The sequence below is a fragment of the Sphaerodactylus townsendi genome, linkage group LG01, assembly GCF_021028975.2.
Source record: "Sphaerodactylus townsendi isolate TG3544 linkage group LG01, MPM_Stown_v2.3, whole genome shotgun sequence".
Taxonomy (NCBI): Eukaryota; Metazoa; Chordata; class Lepidosauria; order Squamata; family Sphaerodactylidae; genus Sphaerodactylus; species Sphaerodactylus townsendi.
In genome coordinates this window covers 177820145-177841130 of record NC_059425.1, presented here as the reverse complement: position 1 = coordinate 177841130, position 20986 = coordinate 177820145, and the positions used below count along the sequence as shown (strand labels likewise).

Sequence of the window (20986 nt, the reverse complement as noted above, 5' to 3'; positions counted from 1 at the left end):
GTAAAGTGTTCAGCATGAGTCTCCAACTGCAGCTGATGTGGTATAGACAGATGACCAACTGAGTAAGAAAATAAAGGAAAGGTAACCTTTAATCCACACCCAAGAGCACTTCCAATAATATCTAGGCCTAGTGTCCTCAACATGGCCACCAAGTGTTTTTAGAAAATGGGTGGGCCCAGATGGGGCTTCGGCCCAGCAAGGCTTCTGGATAGCCACTGGCGATTTGACCGGCTGGTCAGATATTTAAAACTGTTGCTTCAACAGCAAATGCCACCACAGAACCACAGTGTGACTGAAGGTAAACTGCGGCGGCCATTTTGTGACTGGCTCGGCCTAGTCTGGCCGCTATTTTGTGGCAGGCCTTTTTAGGCTGCACTCATTATGCTGAGTCAATCTTCCAAAGGTGTCCACAGGATCTGACTTCTTCCCCCCTTGTGACTGAGGATCTGCTCATCAACAGACCAACTGGCAGATTCATCTTAGCAAGCAGTCCGAAAGAAACGCATCATGCACACAAACCCAGGGGTGTCTCTATAAGCACATGTATCATTAAAGCGATGCCTCTGATTGCAAGTTATGTTTCAAGAGGGAGGAGAAGCGGGCAAAGATTTTCGACAGCCAGTCCGTGAGGCACAAAATGCACATTTATCCAGAGAGACTTCCAAGTTTTAGCTTAGCAAAGGGATAGCACAGAAGAACACAAAGAATTTGACAACAGGCCAAGTCCTCGGTGCGAAATAAAGTTGAGCACTAATAGGTTAAAAGATCATTGCCAAGACTACAATTGGCCAATTACTCTGAGCAAAATAGTATTAATATTATGGTCTAATATTAATATTAGTAGTATTCAACAGTAGTAGCATGCAGGTGACATAAGATATCAACATACAAAAGGGCAACTCACATCTGGGTGTGGAATAGCATACTGTCCCTGAATTGTATAGGCCTGCAAAAGAAAAAGAAAAAATAGAGAGCGTCAGGATGGGGCCTTGGTTGGTCTCCTTGGGTAACTGCTTACTCTGGAGCAAAGAAATGGCATTCTCTCAGAATCCCACTGACCCCTTTGACTTTGGTATTTGCAGGTCTGATTCAAACAAGTACAGCGATCTATCATTACAGGGTAGCTGGAGATTTGGGGTGGGGCCTTGGGAATTTGGTGTTTGGAAAGGAGTGGGACTTTTATGGGATGTAATGCCAGAGAATCCACCCTCCAAAGCAGCCATTTTAGTCCAGGGAGCAGATCTCTATTGTTTGCTGGTGAGTTGCAATTCCAAGAGATCGCCAGGCCTGACCTGGAGGTTGGCAAGCTTTTCAAATGCAGGTCATAAAGAAAGAGTGATTGGCAGCCTCAAGTACTCATTTTCAAGCTGCTACACACACGTTTAGATTGTTTCACGAAGTCCGGTTTCACGAAGAATGATATATTTATTTATTTTTAGATTTGTACTTCACCGTTTCCCGCATGGGCTTAGCCTCAGCACTTCTTGATAAATACTGGTTTGTATCTTACCCCTTCTCAGCCTCAGTGGAGCGCGACCCAAGACTGTGCGGAACAGTAGTAGGATATAGGTGGTTGAGTTTCTGCCTGAGACAACTGTGACAATGCAAGGCCTAGGCCACTGGACAATTTGAGAGCTGTAGCCTGTTTAAAATGATGACTGAGTGCCCTCTGACAACCTGTAGGGAGCCCCTCTGTTGTTACAATTCCAGGGACATCTGCAAAGCTAATTTATTTTCCCCCTACTAGAAGAGGAGGAGGTGGTGGAGGAGGTGGTGGAGGAGGAGAATTTGGATTTATATCCCACCTTTCTCTCTTGTAAGGAGACTCAAGGCGGCTTACAAGCTCCTTTCCCTTCCTCTCCCCACAACAGATACTTTGTGAGGTAAATGGAGCTGAGAGAGGTCCAAAGAACTTTGACTAGCCCAAGGTCACCCAGTAGGAGTGAGGAAACACATCTGGTTCACAAGTTCCCCCCTGGCCACTGTTGGGGGAGATAGGGGGTAGGGTTACCAGATCCAGGTTGGAAAACGACTAGAGATTTGGGGATGATGCCAGGGTAGGGCAGGGACAGTGGATACAATGCCACAGTCCACCCTCCAAAGCAGCCATTTTCTCCAGTGAAATGGATCTCTGTAGTCTAGAGATGGGCTTTAATTCCAGTGCCACCTGGAGGCTGCCATTCCTGATTTAATCCTGCGTCCTGTCCCACCCAGTGGCCAGCGTTTTTTTAACAGGTGTTATCTATTTTCAACTGTTTTACATAAATTTTACTGCATTTATTTTCCAATAAAAAGGCACGGCACGAATATTCTAATTTAACGACAGGCAGAATTCCTTCCCTGATACGAGACCACAGTCGGGTGCCGCAGGCTTCTGTGGCTGAGGGGTGTGTTCTGTTGTTTCCTTTCGCTAGCACTGATAATAAGAAATAATGATCTCACAACCTGCTGAAAGGTGATTTGCTGACATATACGCTCAATGGCACAGTTCCCACTATTTTAACTTATTTTGTGTCCTCTTATGGTTAAATGTAGCTTCAGATGGGTAAAAAACTGCTCAACCCCAATTTTTATTGGTGAGCTACACTCCCTGTAACCGGAAGAAGAAGAAGAAGAAGAAGAAGAAGAAGAAGAAGAAGAAGAAGAAGAAGAAGAAGAAGAAGAAGAAGAAGAAGAAGAAGAAGAAGAAGAAGAAGAAGAAGAAGAAGAAGAAGAGTTGGATTTATATCCCCCCTTTCTCTCCTGCAGGAGACTCAAAGGGGCTGACAATCTCCTTGCCTTTCCCCCCTCACAACAAACACCCTGTGAGGTAGGTGGGGCTGAGAGAGCTCCGAGAAGCTGTGACTAGCCCAAGATGAAGACAGTTCGTTATTTACGGGATACCTTGTTCATCTATGGTATGTTTACTGCTCCGCATGCCTCTCCTGTTCTGAGAACTACAAAAATGTTTTTCTTTTCCTTTGAAACATTGAAAACAATCCACACACCCATAGAAGGAGCTATAAATGGAAATACCCTTATTTATGTAGGACAGCATTTCTCATCAATTAAAATGACTTCAAGACAAATGCAATATACATGGGATTACGAAACGGACAACCATTTGTTAAGGGAGAGTAAAGACAGTAAAGGAAAACAGATGTCTAAACCTTGACAAAGTACGGTTGGAGTGCAAAATAAAACAACCATGATACAGGAAACCCCCAAATGAGGGTCAAAGATGGCGCCTCAGGAAGGCTGAATGGAACTGAGGAGGCAAACTCTGCCAAATATTCACTTTCAAACACCCACCGCGACTTCTTTTTCTCGCCACTTTTAAATGGGCCTGTTTCTCCTCATCATACCTGTCGGAAACACTGTCATTTGGGTCTGTTTCCCAGCTTACACTGAGACTTGGTGTTTATAGGTCTCAGGCAGGGCACCCGACTGAGGCACTGCGGGTGGCAAAGAAGAAGAAAGAGAGGCAGTCCTACACTGCTCTCTGCTTTGCCTGGCCATATTGTGGGTTGAGCCAACCCCAGAGCCAACGTGAGGGGCCCTGAAATGAAGGATAGGAAACTGGGAGGAGAGCAGAAAGATTTTTTAAAAAATAACTGCAAAAACAAATAGGATGAATAAGGACCACAAATAATGTCTTTTTAAACTTTTTTTTTTTTAAAATCACACTGCTTTGCATGCTCTCCTGTCCTGAAGTCTACAAAAGGCTCTTGTTTAGCATTCAAGCAGGGGAAAAATGAGTTAAGATGGTGAACTAATTATAATTTATTGACGTTGTTGTCAAGTCACAGCTGACTTATGGCAAGAGACATTCAGAGATGGTCTGCCATTGCCTGCCTCTAGGTCATTCCTTGGTGGTCTCCCATCCAAATACTTGCCAAGGTCAAGGCTGCAAATGTGTGACTCACTAGCCCAAGGTCACCTAGCAGGCTTCAGTGGCAGAGTGGGATTTTGAACCTGGGTTTCCCAGATCCTAGTCCTGTGGTGGCGAACCTTTGGCACTCCAGATGTTATGGACTACAATTCCCATCAGCCCCTTCCAGCATGGCCAATTGGCCATGCTGGCAGGGGCTGATGGGAATTGTAGTCCATAACATATGGAGTGCCAAAGGTTCGCCACCACTGTCCTAGTCCAACACCTTAACTACCCCACCACACTGGCACCTCGGGCACCATTCTGAAAACACTAGGGCAGCACTTGAAACATCTTCAAATTGACAGAATTAACATCTGTCAGATTCAGAACGTGGTCCTGCTGGGATCCGCACGAATACTACACCGATACATTACAACTTCCTAGGCCTCTGGATGAGGCTCCAATTGCAAGGAAAGGCCAACAACCAGCTAAAGAACTGGCAGCTGTGATATCAAACATGATGATCATGTGCCGTTAAGTCACCCCGCAAATTAGGGTGTTTCCCCACTTACCTTTGCTGCCCTTTGCTGCGCGCTACTCTCAGCACGCGGCATCTCTGGCGCCCGCCCGTGCGTCCCCATGACCCCAAGCTCTGCGTGGGGTCATCAGAGGGTGCTGTTTCGAGGAGCGCCAGGGATGCCGCGTGCTGAGGGGGCGCGAGAGCGGCAGCGTCAGGGCAGCTGCGTTGTCGCCGCCCCTGTAGTGGGGAGTGCCCCGAGACCCCGTGCTACTTGAGGAGAGTAGCGCGGGGTTTAAGGTAAGTGGGGAAAGGGCCTTACTGAGACTCCTAAAGGGGTTTTCAAGACAAGAGAGGAGCAGAGGTGGTTTGCCACTGTCTTCCTCTGCATGGCGACCCCAGTCTTCTTGAGTGGTCTCCATGCAAGTACGAACCAGGGCCAACTCAGCTTAGCTTCTGACCTCGGAGAAGCTTACTGGTATCATTTTTGGTGGATGACAGAATTAATGCCAGGCTCTGTAATTTTTAGCCAGTGATCACAACTGGTTCCAAATTGGCGACTGTGAAACGTGAAAATCGATTTTGAGACATGAAAATCTAGTCGTGGGTAGCAGAAAAATGGTGAAAACCATCCCATTCCAAAGGGCACTGGATTGTTTGCAGTTCTGCTTAAAAGAGGGATGGAACCCCTTTGGCTGTTACTGAGTGTCTTAACCTACTGCATCTGTGTATGGTTCTCCAGTTGCACAGTGGCAGATAGGAAGACGCTCCAAAGGGTGATCACTACTGCTCAGAGGATTATCGGCTGCCCTCTCCCCTCCTTGGAAGAACTCTATAATTCCCGAAGCCTAAAGAAAGCCCAAAATATTCTGAGAGACCCGTCTCATCCAGCACACTCTCTTTTTGAACTGTTACCATCCGGCAGATGATACAGGTCTATCAAAACTAGGACAAAGAGGCTTAGAGACAGCTTCTACTCTAGAGCTGTGGCTATGCTAAACTCCATTGCTTCGTGTTGATGTGTTTGGGGCTGTGTAGGGATGGGTGGAGGAAGGGGAAAGTGAGGATGGGGTATGTCTGAAATTGTGTGCATCGAGGAATGCTGCTGTAAATTTTGTTGTGCGTGCACAATGACAATACAATGCTTATGCTTATGCTTATGAAATGGATTCTCCTCTTTCCTCACTGATTGGCATGCTGGTAGTTAGATAGTGTCTGGAAAACCGAGGTTCGAATCCCCACTCTTGCTGGGTGTCCTTGGGCCAGTTACGCACTCTCAGCATTGGCCCTGGCAATCGTTTGGATGGTAGACCTCCAAGGAATTCTAGGAGCCTGATGCAGTGGCAGACAATGGAAAGCCACCTCTAAACGTCTCTTGCCTACAGGGTCGCCATAAATCAGCTGTGACCTGACGGCAAAAAAAATATGTTCGCAATGTAGTTTGCTGCTTTGTTATGATGCGAGTGCATTTTCTGCTGAACATCAGGGCCAACTACAGCAGCCTTGGCTAAGAGGCCTCTCTATGATTGCTCTCCATGTCACATCAGAAACCTTTAGATTGGCCATGCCAGCAGGGACTGATGGGAATTGTAGTCCATGGACATCTGAAGCGCCAGAGTTGGACACCCCTGCTTTAGAGGACACTAACGGAAAAGGAGCCCTCATCTCCTCCTTAAGAACATAAGAACATAAGAACAAGCCAGCTGGATCAGACCAGAGTCCATCTAGTCCAGCTCTCTGCTACTCGCAGTGGCCCACCAGGTGCCTTTGGGAGCTCACATGCAGGATATGAAAGCAATGGCCTTCTGCGGCTGTTGCTCCCGAGCACCTGGACTGTTAAGACATTTGCAATCTCAGATCAAAGAGGATCAAGATTGGTAGCCATAAAACCTTGACTTGAGATAACTTTTTTTTCCACACTGATGTTGAAAAGTGTTCCTTCTGTCTTACTTTCCCTTTTGAAAAGCAAAAGCTGGACCCAAAGCTCTTTTACCCAGTTGCTGTTTGACAAAAGAGGCTGTAGATATAACATCGATCAAAAATTGGATGCCTTGGTATCACCAGTAACAAGCACAGCAGCAGCATTCAAAATTCAACTCTGATAATTTTGAGGATTATAAAGCATTCTTAACTTCAGCATATTTGTAGGACCAAGATAATAAATGTGCAAGACCCTGCTTAGGACTATAGAGAATGCTCTATCAGTGATGTGTGACTGACTCAGTGTCCCTCTCTGGCAACCCGCATTTGAGCAGAACAACACACATTTCCCCTGTGATATTTCTTGGCGACTGGTAAAAAATACATTTCAAACAGCTGCTCATTCTTACCCTGCTGTGAAGACACGTGTCTAGCTCACGTGCTTCCACATTTTGTTTTTTGTGGAAATAATTCATCGTGATTTTGGAGATATAAAATATAGGTCTGCTAAAGGGTGCTGGTTTTGATAGTATTTGCTCAGATTTTTACAAAAGAAAATCCTGAATTATAGTACGCAATGGCTGATTACACACAATGTGCTTGCTGCGTGGTTGGGGCGAATGTTTCTTGTACGGACCTATTTCCTGGAGTCTCGCTTTCACTTTCCATTCTTCCATAGCAAGGAAGACCACTTTTAGCACAACTTTTAATTTGCTTTGCCACCACAGGGGGGAGATTTGCCAGTGAGCACAGCTTTGCCCTAGAGATCTTCCCTCCATCCATGGCCAGCCTTCCCTCTCCTTTGCACTGCTGCCCATGCCTTCCCCCTCACCTCCCCTTTCATGTTGCCAGCTACTTCAAGTTAAAGAAAAGAGTTCACTCACACAGACTTAGCCAAAACACACTGATCTCTGCATTTCATGTTAATGGATTGATATCTCATCATATTATTTTTTAGAGAGTGCTTGGAAATAACACGCCTCTCTGTCCTCTGGCAGCAGCAGCAGCAGCAGCAGGAAGTGGAAGGGAGGGAGGTAATATCGGCTCCAGCAGGGCTCTAGCACAAAGTCTCCTTTGGCAGCGCCTCCACACATGTAAATAGAAAAACATAAAGAGACCCCTCTGCAAGCCCACTGCACACTGAGGAGCTCAAAGAGAAGTGTTCTATACATTATGGGCCAATCAATTCATTGGAAGGCTGAGCTAATGTCAGCTGTGGATGCTTTCCCAATGTGCATCACACAGTAAGTGGAAACCAAACTTAAAGTTAATTTTAAAAGTAAACAGGGTTTTCTACCTCATCCTTTGAGTACCAATTCTGGACACTTAATTTTTACAGAGTATTTAGTTTAATTTGATGGCATCTGAATTAGAATACTGCCTGTTCCATTTAGTCTCGAAATGATTGGCTGTGAGCAAGGGTTTCTATGCAGTGCAACCAATGGTGGCGGCAGCTGCCGTTCAACATTCAGTCCCTCTGGGAAAAAGAGCTTTGAATCCATTTGCTTAGGCACAAGATGAATTGGGACGACACCATGCAAGTGAGAAGACGAGAAAACCTGTGTGCACTAACGGGCAGCGGCTGGTGCTGCAGTAAAAGGCTGAGGTTGGCAGTGGAGGCCGCAAGCGGGTCGGCTCTTACCTGACCACCTGCAAAAATGACAGGGGTGGAGGCGGGCTTTGGGCGATAGGGGATGGTGGCACCTTTCGGTGGGGACTAGGAAAAGGGACAAGGAGAGGGAGAGAGAACATTAGGCCAACGTTCCTGAAACAGGAGCAGAAAAAGAATTAGAGCGCAACCAAACGCAGAAACGGCACATCGGACATGCTGCATGTGGATTTTTGCTAGAGTCAAATTTACGAAGCCCCAATCTGCACTTGGGTTGTCCTTGTAACAACTCTGTAAGGTAAGTTTGAGCCCTGCAGTTTTTAAGACATTTACAATTAAAAGGTTTATTGGTATGTAGCAAAACTAGCATTAACTTGCTTTTGTTACTGAGGCAGCTAGTTAACTCAGTGGAATTTCCATCCCCTCTGTTTCTTGAAGCAACTACTACCTTCAGAGTGAACTACATTTACTTCTTCTGTCGTAATCAGCTTGCAAGCTCAAAATCAACCAGAACTATCAGTGTGACCTCTTTCCTAATTTTGTTCGTCTAACCCAGGGGTAGGGAACCTGTGGCTCGAGAGCCGCATGCGGCTCTTCTGCCCTTGCACTGTGGCTCCACGAGCCGAGCTGCCAGCCCCATCCTTGCCTGCCCTGCAGGCAGCACGGCGGGTGCATCAACTGCCCGCGGTCGGCTGGGCCGTGCCACGGGCTTCCCCTCTCGCCCGCTCCGTTGGAGCAGGGCGGGTGCTTTCCCGGCGGCCGGCGAGGCCGAGCCACCGGCTTCATCCTTGCCCGCCCTGCAGGCAGCAGGGCGGGCGCATTCATGCGCTTCTCAGAATGAGCGGAGTAAAAGGCAAAAAACCCCAATATATATATAGTGTTATCTTTATTTTAAATGTCAAAAATTATTTGCGGCTCCAAGTGTTTTCTTTTCTTGTGGAAAAAGGGTGCAAATGGCTCTTTGAGTGTTAAAGGTTCCCCACCGCTGGACTCTAACCAAATGGCAACAATACGATAAAATTAACCAGGACCTTGTGAAAAGCGTTCCTATGGTTTAAATGAGACTATACTCAGCATTACAGTGATATTTTCATGATCTGTTCTCTTAAAGCTCTGGGCCCCTTCCGCACATACAGAATAATGCACTTTCAATCCACTTTCACAATTGTTTGCAAGTGGATTTTGCTATTCTGCACAGTAAAATCCAGCTTCAAAGTGGATTGAAAGTGGATTGAAAGTGCATTATTCTGTATGTGCGGAAGGGGCCTAAAAGATAGATGGAAACTATGGGCAATTCTAATGTTTGAATTATCTTCTAGGGATAAAGAATAAGTTGCAATTTTGGTGCAAATGTAGGAAGATTATTGAATGCAAATGTAGGAAGACTATTGAATTAATTCAATAACTTCCCACCTCTAATATTTCCTATCTGTTGCCTTGGGTTTAACATACAAGACATTAAGTATTTCACACACCCCACATTCTCTCTTACAGTGCCCCTCCCCCCGAAATGCTTAATTTTCTACACTTTCCTCTGGACACCATAAGAAAATGTTCTCTTCTCTGGCTGCTCTATCTTATGTGTCTTTTTAAATCAGAGGCTGATTATATCACTTTACATCTTTTCAGTGTCACTGAAAAGATGTATTACTTTACATCTTTTCTATGACACTTCCACCAACCAAGGACATGCTAAACCACCAGTAGTTGAAAGCTTCAGAAGGTGAGCACATGCGACGCTACCAGATAACAATCTAGTTACGAACGGCGAGAAATGCAGCTTGCCCAAACTTGGAGTCGGTACTGTTTTTCTGTATACTTTACCCCTATTGTTACAGACTGTACCTCCAGCATCACCACACAGATCTGTTTGACACACTGGATAATAGCATCAGGGGTTCCTGAGATGGTCACTGCCCTCTCTGTGGAGTTGGGCAGCATGTCCCCCGCCACTTGAACCTGCGCACCTGTTGACTGGGGAAAAACAGGAAGAAATAGAGAGAAATAAAGCGCTGAGTATAGACCCCGAACACTCTAACCCCGTGGTAGCGAACCTTTGGCACTCCAGATGTTATGGACTACAATTCCCATCAGCCCCTGCCAGCATGGCCAATTGGCCGTGCTGGCAGGGGCTGATGGGAATTGAAGTCCATAACATCTGGAGTGCCAAAGGTTCACCACCACTGCTCTAGCCCTTTGAAGGTCATGGGAAAAGAGGGGACAATCAACCCATGGAGAAAGGATTAGGATAAAGTCAGTACCAGTGTGTCATTCCTGCCCTCCACACATGGCCTAGATCAGTGTTTCCCAACCTTTTTGATGCCGCGGTACCCTTAACCTCGCTCTTCATATCTCAGGGTATCCTTGAGGTTCGTTTGATTTTTTTTGCATTTTTTAGGTTTTTCCCCGGTTTTGGCCTGTAGGTGGCGGGAGTGGCAAGCAGGGGGAGGGGAGGGGAGGGAAAACAGCATTGACAGCCGCGTTGTTTGTTTGCCTAAATTCGGCATGGATTGGGAGGATTTAAAGGGAGAGTTCCCTTTAAATCTACCCCCCCCCCCCGCTCCATGCTGAATTTAGGCAAATAAAACAATGCTGTTTTTCAATGTTGTTTAAAGGGAGCCCATGAGGCTTCCAACCGCCCCCTTCAAAATCCATTTGATTCTGGTGTGGGAGGGCAGACGGTAGTATTGCTCATGGCACCCTAGGGTACCATGGAACCTTGGTTGGGAATCACTGGCCTAGACATTCTGCTTAGAATCTGCACATCCCTACATGCCACTCCAGTGCTGAAAAGCTCGTCATGTAGAGAGTATTGCCATAGAGTGCCTGTGGGGGCAATCCAGTTGCCCTGTCTGGACAATGATTATCCCTGCTTTTCAGCCATTTGGCCAGGGAGAACAAAAATCATCATTCACCTGGTTTCTCCTTGCCAGAAGCTTGAATAGACTGCTCAACATGGTGTGAAGGCAATGAATAGAACTCGTGCTGCTGTGACTCTCGGCTCCGCCACACAGATATAGCAGATTTCTCATCAAATATCTCAGGCAAAAAGTGCCGTTAAGTCACTGCTAACTTAGGCCAACCCCATAAGGTTTTCAAGGCAAGAGACATTCAGGGTTATTGCCATTGCCTGCCTCCTCTCTGGGAGACCAGACTTCTTTGGTGGTCTCCCATCCAAGTACTAACCAGGGTTGATCCTGCTTAGCTTCCAACATCTGACAAGGTTGAGCTATCCTAGGCCATCAAGGTCCAGTCTGCTAAACAAACAGGATCATTTGCATTTTTGGAGTTTGGATTATTCCTCCACCTTTTTCAACTGTAAGAAGTCTCAAAGTGGCTTAAAAGTCCTTCCCATTCTCTTCCCACAACCAGGGGTGTATCGCCTAGAGGGACACATGGGGTCAGATTTCCCTATGCTGTGGCCATTTAGTCACATGGGGGGGCACGGAAAATCACCCCCCAGACCCCTCCTCCTTCCTCCTGGGTCCATACACTGACTTCAAGACCTGGTGCAAAAAAAGTTGTTTGGCGGGAGGGGAGGGTGGCTGCCCATATGGGGGGGGGGGTGGGGGGCATGGAAAACTCAGATTTTGTACCGGGCTACATTTTCCCGAGATACGCCTTTGCCCACAACAGACATCTTGTGAGGTATGTGGGGCTGAGAGAGTTCAGAGAGAACTGCAACTAGCCCAAGGTCACCCAGCAGGCTTCATGTGGAGGAAACAAACCTGGTTCACTAGATTAGAGTCCACCGCTCATATGGAGGAGCTGGGAATTAATCTGGTTCCCCAGATTAGAGTCCACTGTTCTTAGCCACTACGCCATGCTGGCTTTCTTTTGCCATTTTGGTTCAAGTCTATCACAACTGCTGTATGGATTGCAGCTAAAGGGCTGTGTCCAGACATTTGGTTCTGGTTTTTCCTTCTGAAGGATAGCTTCCATCTTCCCCCCACCACTTACTTTGGGATAGCAGCTCTATGTAAGGCTCATTCTGCACATGCAGAATAATGCACTTTCAAACTGCTTTCAGTGCTCTTTGAAGCTGTGCAGAATAGCAAAATCCACTTGCAAACAGTTGTGAAAGTGGTTTGAAAACGCATTATTTTGCATGTGCGGAAAGGGCCTAAGTCTCTAGCAGCAAGAGAATTTGCAAAACCAATTCTTTATGCCAGGCCTTGAAGAAAATGTGTCCAGAAGAAAGATGCAGACTTTACCTCCCTGATTTCCTTAATCTTGGAGCCTCCTTTGCCAATCAGTGACCCACACTGGCTAGCAGGCACGACCAACCTCAGTGTTACCGGTGGCTTACTTGTAGCTGTGCTGTTGCTCATGGAGTTGATTATATCCTTTGGAAAGAGAGAAAGAATGGCTTCCGTTAGTGAAATGCAGCATCATTTTTGTGGCATAAGAAGATCACCAGGCAGCGAGCGAACAGAATTGTCTTTCTTCTGCCAAACTGATAAGATGGGCAGATGAGCCCAGTGGTGGGATCCAAAAATGTTAGTAACAGGTTCCCATGGTGGTGGGATTCAAACAGTGGCATAGCACCAATGGGGCAGGGCAGGGCATTCCGGGGGCGTGGCCGGGCATTCCGGGGGCGGGGCATTAATAATTTCTCTGTTACTGTAAAAAACTCTTACTGTAAAAAAAAAGTTCCTAATTTCCAGCTGGTATCTTTCTGTCCATAATTTAAACTCATTATAGCAAGTCCTATCGTCTACTGCCAACAGAAACAACTACTTCTCCTCTAATTGACTGCCTGTCAAATACTTAATACTTTCAAATACTTAATTTTGTTTCTTGTGAAATCAAAAAGAAGTATACTTCCCTTAAACAAGGCACTTTACCATATTACTAAAACATGTTTTTTAAAACAGCCCAACAGGAAGAATTATCCCGCTTTCTACCTTCGCTAACCAGCCATGCCATAGGAAACAACAGGACTTTATGATTTTTGGACCTAATGGAATTTCTAACGGAAAAGCAGACCCAATTAGTAACCCCCTCTCGGCACACACAAATGATTAGTAACCCACTCTCGGGAACTGGTGAGAACCTGCTGGATCCCACCTCTGGATGAGCCCCATATCATGCCCTTCCCTTCCCTTTTCCTATTAGTGGATGTATGAATGTTTGAATTATGGGGAATTAAAGGCCCTTTGTGCACTTACAGTTTGCAGCGCACCTCCGTGCTGCACGGCGGGGTCTCACCATGTTTCTTCATTTACAAGAGAGGAGGTGCCCCACTGCTTCCCCCGAGCTTAGTCACCTTTTTGCTTGACTCCTGCTTCTGAGTCAGAAAGCTGTTCACTGACTATTTTTGTTTTTATGATCTACCACAGGAGTAATAGATCAAAATATCTTTTTAAAAAAAGAATCCCTACAGATCCTCCAGAAATGCCAGCAGGGGACTGGATTGTAAAAAAAAAACCAGTTTGGGGAAAATAACATTTTGGGGGGCAGGATTTGTGCAAAATTCCCCACCACCACCACCACCACAGGTTTTTTAACATCCTACACCCATGTTTATCGGCCCATGCAGAAAGGGCTCTAGTTTTCCATGACAGCCACCACATCGCACTGGCTGTCTAAAATGCTTCATTCTGAGAAGATTTCACCAAGGAGATGTCTGCAAAGTTACTTGAAACACAATTACTATAGCTGACTTTCTCTCTCATGTCCCACCCCTTCTCCTTGTCATACTGTTATAGTTTCAACAAGCCGGGAACTAGCTTGGTGGAGGGGGACGTGTGCAACCTTCCAGCAACAAGCTGTTTGTTAATCTATTGATTTCGAGTGGAATTGTTGATTTTCTTACCTCTTCGAATTTGTAAGCGATCATGGCAAAAGCTTTGAAGATGGCATCTGTGGGGCCAGTAATGGTCACGATCCTCTCTGGACAATTTCCTTCTGAGATATTGATTCGTGCGCCACTCTACAATGGAACATCCACATCTTGTCAAATCAATAGATGCCACATTTATACAATTCAGGCTTTATGTGCCACATTTAAAAATAAATGTCACAGGACTAATTTCTTTTGCATTCTTTTTCATGCTTAATCATGCCATAAGAACATAAGAACAAGCCAGCTGGATCAGACCAGAGTCCATCTAGTCCAGCACTCTGCTACTCGCAGTGGCCCACCAGGTGCCTGTTTGGGAGCTCACGTGCAGGATGTGAAAGCAATGGCCTTCTGCTGCTGCTGCTCCCGAGCACCTGGTCTGCTAAGGCATTTGCAATCTCAGATCAAGGAGGATCAAGATTGGTAGCCATAGATCGACTTCTCCTCCATAAATCTGTCCAAGCTCCTTTTAAAGCTATCCAGGTTAGTGGCCATCACCACCTCCTGTGGCAGCATATTCCAAACACCAATCACACGTTGCGTGAAGAAGTGTTTCCTTTTATTAGTCCTAATTCTCCCCCACCCAGCATTTTCAATTTTTGTCCCCTTGTTCTAGTATTGTGAGAAAGAAGAAAATCGCAAAGACATTATATTAAAACAAGTAAAACAATCATAGCCCCCCTCCTGCACTACTTCGGCCATTGGTTTGACTAAGGAATGTAGCGGCCCTGCAAGAAGGATAAGATAAGACCTTCAAAATCTCGGTGGTTTCTTCTAACCTTTAAAGTGAAAGCAACTCTTGAGCAATGGGGTATGTTCACATTCTGTGAATTCAGCCCTGAACACCTTCACAGGATTCTTCTCAGCCTTTGCACCCACCCACCTTAAGCAAAGCTTCTACTTTATGGGTGGGGCAGGACAGAGTTGTAGCAAGGTGAAACTGCACCAAGCACTGCGGTGTCTTCTGCGGCCTCTAATCTCACCTTTGGAATATTCCCGGAACGCTTCCTGCTACACCAATTAATCAAATGCGTGCTCGGGGCAAGAAACACCCCCCCCCCTGCCCCCTGGGCATTACGCCACTGGGGCAGATCTAGTCTGACCTGGGTATAACAAAAATCATTGCAATGGATCCACATGCCCACACTGAAGATGGCATTTCTGCTGTGCAGCTATAGAACATTTCTGAGTGCTAGAGGTGATCTGCTCTACAGGCGGATTGACTCTTCTGCACAGAATGTTTGGCTCAGCAGGTGTAGCTGGGGCAGAGGGACGGAAGGTTTCCGTTGGGGACTCGGGAGGGAAGGGCTTTTTGGAGGGTTTTTTCTTTTTCTTTTAAAACAAGTTGGGCTGTCCGAGGCCCGATTTGGTAATGGTGCCGAATCGGACACCATCGATTCAGATGGCTCCGATACGGACACCATTGATTCGGACCTGGTTCGGTCTGGATCTGTCCGAATCAGAGGCGATTTGGACCAAATCGTTGATTTGGCTGAGCTGAATCGCCAACCCTATTTGCCGCTTCATTTCAGGAACTATTTCATTGTAAAATTTCATCCTTGATGCATGCTCTTTGATGATGTAAAGCCTGTACTAGAGTAGTCCAATCCAATCCAATCCAAAAACCTTTATTAGGCATAAACCAGAAGTACCATACATTCCAAATACAAAAACAGGATCATTGTTACATATCATGTAGAACATGAATTAAAAATGTAGCAACTGCTTCAGAAATTTCTACATTAGGGCTGTTCAATAGCTTAGACATTTTTTGTTTGTCTGAGTGAAACATAAATTCTAGAGGTAGTAAAGCTCCCAGATCGGTTCTAATATAATTATACCTCGAACAGTAAAGCAGGACTGGAGTAGTCAATTACAGCCCCACAGGCATGGGATAGTGAAAAGTACAATCATAGAATCATAGAGTTGGAAGAGACCACAAGAGCCATCAAGTCCAACCCCATGCCATGCAGTTTAGGAATAATGTCCTGGAAGACATGGGTTGGAATTCATGGAAGCTCATGGGATGACGTTGGGGCCCAGCACCACCTATCAGCCTGGACTACCTCACAGAGTTGTTGTGAGATAACAGAGGAGGGGAGAGCAATATTCTTAGTTGCTTTAAGTCCAAGCTGGGGAGAAATGTATATAATATATATATATTCAGCAGCCCTGTGGATATCCCACCCACTCCATCTATTATGCAGAAATACTTTATTGCACTATAGCTGGATTGCTGGATTTAGTAATATAAGGAAGGTATTCAGGGATAAATCCCACTTTTCAACTCTTGGAAAGACAGCCTCCATTTTATTATTTTATTTATATTTATATCAGTGCTTACCTCTTCACGCATCTTTTTCACCGTTTCTCCCTTCTGAAATCAGACAAAAACAACCAACCATCAAAAGACGATACCGTTGACATTTTCAAACCAAACTGAATACAAGTTTCATCACTCTTTTAGTAAAGACAAGAACCTTAGCATGAGTCTGTCTTGTCCAATGTCCAGGTAAAAGAGAGTTATACCTTTTAGACATCTAATCTTCGCAGGCATACATCTTTGACCCCCTGTATGATGGAAATGTGGCAATATAATTCCTCTAAAGAAAACTGACCTCAACTGAAATGAATAGGTTTAAGATGGAGTAACTCTGTTTAGGATTGCACTTTTAGTGTTCATATTTTTATTTATTTATTATTTTATTAAATTTATAGGCCGCCTCATCCCCGAAGGGGATGTTCAAGGATTAGGAGGGAGTGTGTCTGTTCTTTGCCAACCCCTATGAATTTAGCATCTATGTACACATGGCAATACATATGTAGCTTCTGATGGCATGAACAGGAGCCCTTTAAAAGACAAAGTCCCCAAGTATACAGACTGTCCAGGCAGCATATTAGTTTAGCGGTCAGAATGCCAGATTAGAACTAAGGAGACCTAGCTTCAAATTCCTACAGAGATCACTGTATGACTTTGGGCCAGGCACGTTCCCACAGGATTGCTGTGGGAATACAATGAGAAAAGGAAGAAACACCTAAAAAAGGATTGAGACCACTTTACCACAGAGTTTCCAGTGTGTCTTCGAGCAGTATGATGTAAATTCTGACCATTTACCTGGGCATTCTGACCGCTAAACTAATATGCTGCCTGGACAGTCTGTATACTTGGGGACCTTGTCTTTTAAAGGGCTCCTGTTCATAACCCTAACTCATAACCCCACCAGATTCCTGCTGGCAACCCTAGCGATGATCACCACAGAGGCACAGCAAATGTATAACAGGTTGCTGTCAGGACTGCAACTCCCAACTAGGGTTGGTAAATGGGAAAAAAATTCGGCCCCGGTTCGGATTCGGGTCCAGTTCGGATGTATGGGGTCGGATCCCCCCATATCTGAGCCTGCCAGGCTCGGATACACCCGAATTTCCGAGATTCTCGGGTTCGTTTTTATTTTTTTGCTGTTTTTCCCTGTTTTGGCCTGCAGGGGGCGCATTTTTGAAGATATTGGCATGAAAATTCCCAGGGTATCTTCAGAATACTGTTCTGATTATGCACTCCAAGTTTGGTGCAGTTTGGGTCAGGGGGGCCTAAGTTATGGGATCTCAAAGATATCTACATATTCCATTGTTGTCAACGGAAGCCAATGGAATATAGAAGATATCTTTGAGGATCCATAATATGGTCTTCTGAACCGAACTGTAATAAACTTGGGGTGCATGATCAGAACAGTATTCCGAAGATACCCTTAATTTTCATAAAGGATACCTTTAAAGGTGCGCACTCCTACAGGCACCCTGGTAGGATTTTTGCCTAAGATTCTGGTGGTTTTGCATTGAATCTCCTTTCAATTGCTTTCAATGGGGAATTCCTGGGACGCCTGCAGAGGGGCGACATTTTGTAAAGGTATCATCACCAAACTTCTTCAGGGTGTCTCCCAGACGCTTATTCCTGACTCATACACCCCATGCTTTGGTGCAGTTTGGTTCAGGGGGGCCCAAGTTATGGACCCACAAACAGGTGGTCCATTATCACCCCAATGTCGAGGAGGGGGATGAAAACGCCAAAACCATTTTTTTTTTTTAAAGCCTTCGACAATACATTTTTTTAAAGCTTTCAGAGACACCTCAAAATTTCAGAGGGTATCATCTGGAGGACTTTCAATGATCCATAACCCCTAGGTTTGAATTACCCAGTTTGGTTCCCGAGGGGCCAAAGGATCCTTTGAGGAACCTTTGCTTTTTTAAACAGATTTTTGTGCTACTGTGCTTGATGTTTTGTGTGTGGATTTTGGGAATTTGACTAAGAGAAAAAAATCTCATTAGGATCGGTGAGGGATCCATTCTTTTGATCATGTTTTGGGGCAACTGTTGGGCCATGAAGCGTGGGATGTGTGACTGCTTTGTGCAGACATGTGTCTAAGGACTTTGTGCCATGATGTGGTGGGTGGATTTTGGGTGACCAAGTGAAAAAAACCATGCGGATCCTTGAGGATCCATGCTTTTTAACCATGCTTTTGGGGCACTGTTGGGCCATGAAGCGTGGGATGTGTGACTGCTTTGTGCAGACATGTGTCTCCCACAAGGACTTGTGCCATGATGCTGGGTGGTAGATTTTGGGTGATCAAGTGAAAAAACCATGTGGATCCTTGAGGATCCATGCTTTTTTAACCATGTTTTTGGGGCACTGTTGGGCCCGTAGCGAAGCATGGGATGTGCTTACTGTTTTGTTCAGACATGTGTCCTAAGGACTTCGTGCCATGTTGTGGTGAGTGGGATTTGAGGTGACCAAGAGAAAAAACCATGCGGATCCTTGAGGATCCATGCTTTTAACCATGTTTTTAGTGCATTGTGGTAAGAAACTCCTGCAGGCAGATTAGGAATTCACACATACAAATCTCTATTAAAGTTTTAGTTAGTTGTTCAGTTAAAGTAGTTGATTTTTTCAGTTAAAGGCATGCTGTTTTGCCACATTTCTAACATTGGGGATGTGGATTCTCTGCTTTGTTTCTTTTTCTCCCCAGCACTTTTTTCTTCCAGCTGCTTACTGTGCTGTCCTGCCTTCCACTGGAGTGGAGAAGCCACTGTGGACAGTGCGGCTTTCCCCACTCCCTTCCATCCCCTCTCTGCATGCCACGCTGCTGCTCCTCAGCCAGCCTTGCTGACATCCCAGGCGCGCGTCAAGGCGTCCAGCCCACGACCCACAGCGCCTGTGCTTGAAGTGCGTCCAAAAGGCGCTGCTCGTTCAGAAGAGCGCCTGGGATGCCAAGCAACAGCTTCGAGGGGCACCTGGCTCTATTAGCTGACAGCTGGTGGGAGGCGATCTTCGCCTGTAGCCGCCCTCCCTGCTCGTGTCAGGGAGGGAGGAGGAACCCCGCACTACCTCCCCTCAAGTAAGCCGTGGGAGCTTACGGTAAGTGGGGGAAAGGAGCCCAGCGGCAGCTGCAGAGCTGCTGTGCTGGCCGCCCCTGCCGTGAGGATGGAGGAGGAACCCCGTGCTACTCTCCTCAAGTGGCCCGGAGCTTACGGTAAGTGGGGAAAGGCCCAGCCCGGCAGTGGCCGAGGCGGCCCTAGCTGTGGCACGCCCCTGCCCGTGAGGAGGGAGGAGGAACCCCGCGCTACTCACCTCCAAGTAGCACGGGGTTCACGGTAAGTGGGAAAGGCCCAGCTGACAGCCCGGTGGGAAGCCCGGCTAAGCTGTAGCCGCCCTGCGTCGAGGAGGGAGGGGGGGAGGAACCCAGCTACTCTCCTCAACGAGGGTTGCAGTAGAAGTGGGGGAAAGGAGAAGCCCAGTGACAGCTGACAGAGGCCGGCTGGCGCTGTGGCTTGCAGCCCACCTGCGCCGTGGGGAGGAGATAAGGAACCCCGCGCTACTCTCCTCAAGTAGCTGGGGCTTCACGGTAAAAGTGGGGAAAGGCTCCAGCGTGACAGCCAGTAAGGGAAGCGGCTGTACGCCTGAGGAGATGGAACTCCCGCTACGCATTTCCTGCAGCAGCGCCAGTTTAAATGGAGGAGGAAGAGGCCCATTGCATGTAATGGCTGCGCTTCGTGCCTGCCGTAGAGATAAACCCCGCCGCTACTCTCCTCAAGTAGCCCGGGGCTTACGGTAAGATGGGGAAAGTGCCCGCGGCAGCAAAGTGACCGCGCTGTGGCCGCCCCTGCCGTGAGGAGGGAGGAGGAACCCCGCGCTACTCTCCTCAAGTAGCCCAGCGGGGCTTACGGTAAGTGGGGAAAGGCCCAGCCCGGCAGCGGCAGGGCGGCTGCATTGTGGCCGCCCCTGCCGTCAGGGAGGGAGGGAGGAACCCCGCGCTACTCTCCTGGCGAAATAGCGCGGGGCTTCACGGTAAGTAAGGAGAGGCCCAGCTGACAGCAGCGCGGCGGCTGCGCTGTGGCCACGCCCTGCCGTGAGAGGAGAGAAGGAACCCCGCGCTACTCTCCTCAGAAGTAGTGCATGGGGCTTCACGGTAAGTGGGGAAAGGCCCAGTGACACTGTGGGTAAGAAGAGTGGGGTCTCTTTGGGTGGGAAACTTTGTGAGGACCTTATTCTGTGGAGTTTTATTTTTGTAGTTTGAAGCCCCACTCGTCCCACCGCCTACTCTGCCAGGGAGCGGCATGGGAGTTCCGGGGGTCTTGGGGTTTTAGATGTCTCTGCAAGCGTTGGTTGGGTGGGAAATGAGGCTGGGTGGGGGTAGGTGCCCCATGTAGGACTTGGCGGAGTGGGGTGGGGGAGCCGGCAGCTTGGCGGGCGGAGTAGGGTTTATTTTTGTTTTTTTACTTGGGAAGCTGCTGCAGTCCCAAGCTTACTTGGAAGCTCCGCTCGTCCCAAGCTTGCCAGGAGGCGGAGCTGGGCCAGAAGGAGTTAAATTTTATTTTCCCCAGGCTGGCTCGGAGAAGCCGCTGGCTCGGGGGAAGGGCCAACTTCGGATTGCGTTTAGTGAGGAGGGGGCAGGCTCGGCTCCTCGGCCCTCCGACCCCCTCCGAACTGACTGATCTCGGCCTGATTTGCCGTTCGGGAGGGGCCGAACCGCCAACCCTACTCCCAACATGCACTGGTTCCTGCCTTTTCACAAAAAAGTGTGGGAAAACAAACTGAGAAGCTACATTCCACCAGAGCTTCGGAGCCAATGGGAGACCAGGAGCTGGGAGGAGGGGAAGAGTTCATTGGTTGCTGTCTGTTTTTGTAAATAGTTTAAATACTGGAACGGAAGACAAGAATCCTCAGTTCCAGCACCTGCACTTAGGGCGACA

At 47.1% G+C, this 20986-nt stretch overlaps 1 protein-coding gene across 24 annotated transcripts in view; it reads right to left on the bottom strand.

Moving 5' to 3' along the window:
• Positions 1–20986, bottom strand: part of PCBP3 (poly(rC) binding protein 3) — a 94930-nt gene that overhangs the window by 27404 nt on the left and 46540 nt on the right. For 8 of the 24 annotated variants that reach the window (XM_048500701.1, XM_048500709.1, XM_048500542.1 and 5 more), the window contains exons 4-9: positions 16089–16121; positions 13718–13834; positions 12114–12245; positions 9724–9873; positions 7864–8007; positions 905–946 (exon numbers count right to left, since the gene is read on the bottom strand). In XM_048500701.1, the coding sequence (XP_048356658.1) occupies positions 905–946; positions 7864–8007; positions 9724–9873; positions 12114–12245; positions 13718–13834; positions 16089–16121 (618 nt within the window). Of the gene's footprint in view, positions 1–904; positions 947–7849; positions 8008–9723; positions 9874–12113; positions 12246–13717; positions 13835–16088; positions 16122–20986 lie in introns of all 24 variants that reach the window. The other 16 variants (XM_048500605.1, XM_048500612.1, XM_048500646.1 and 13 more) reach the window with 6 other exon arrangements.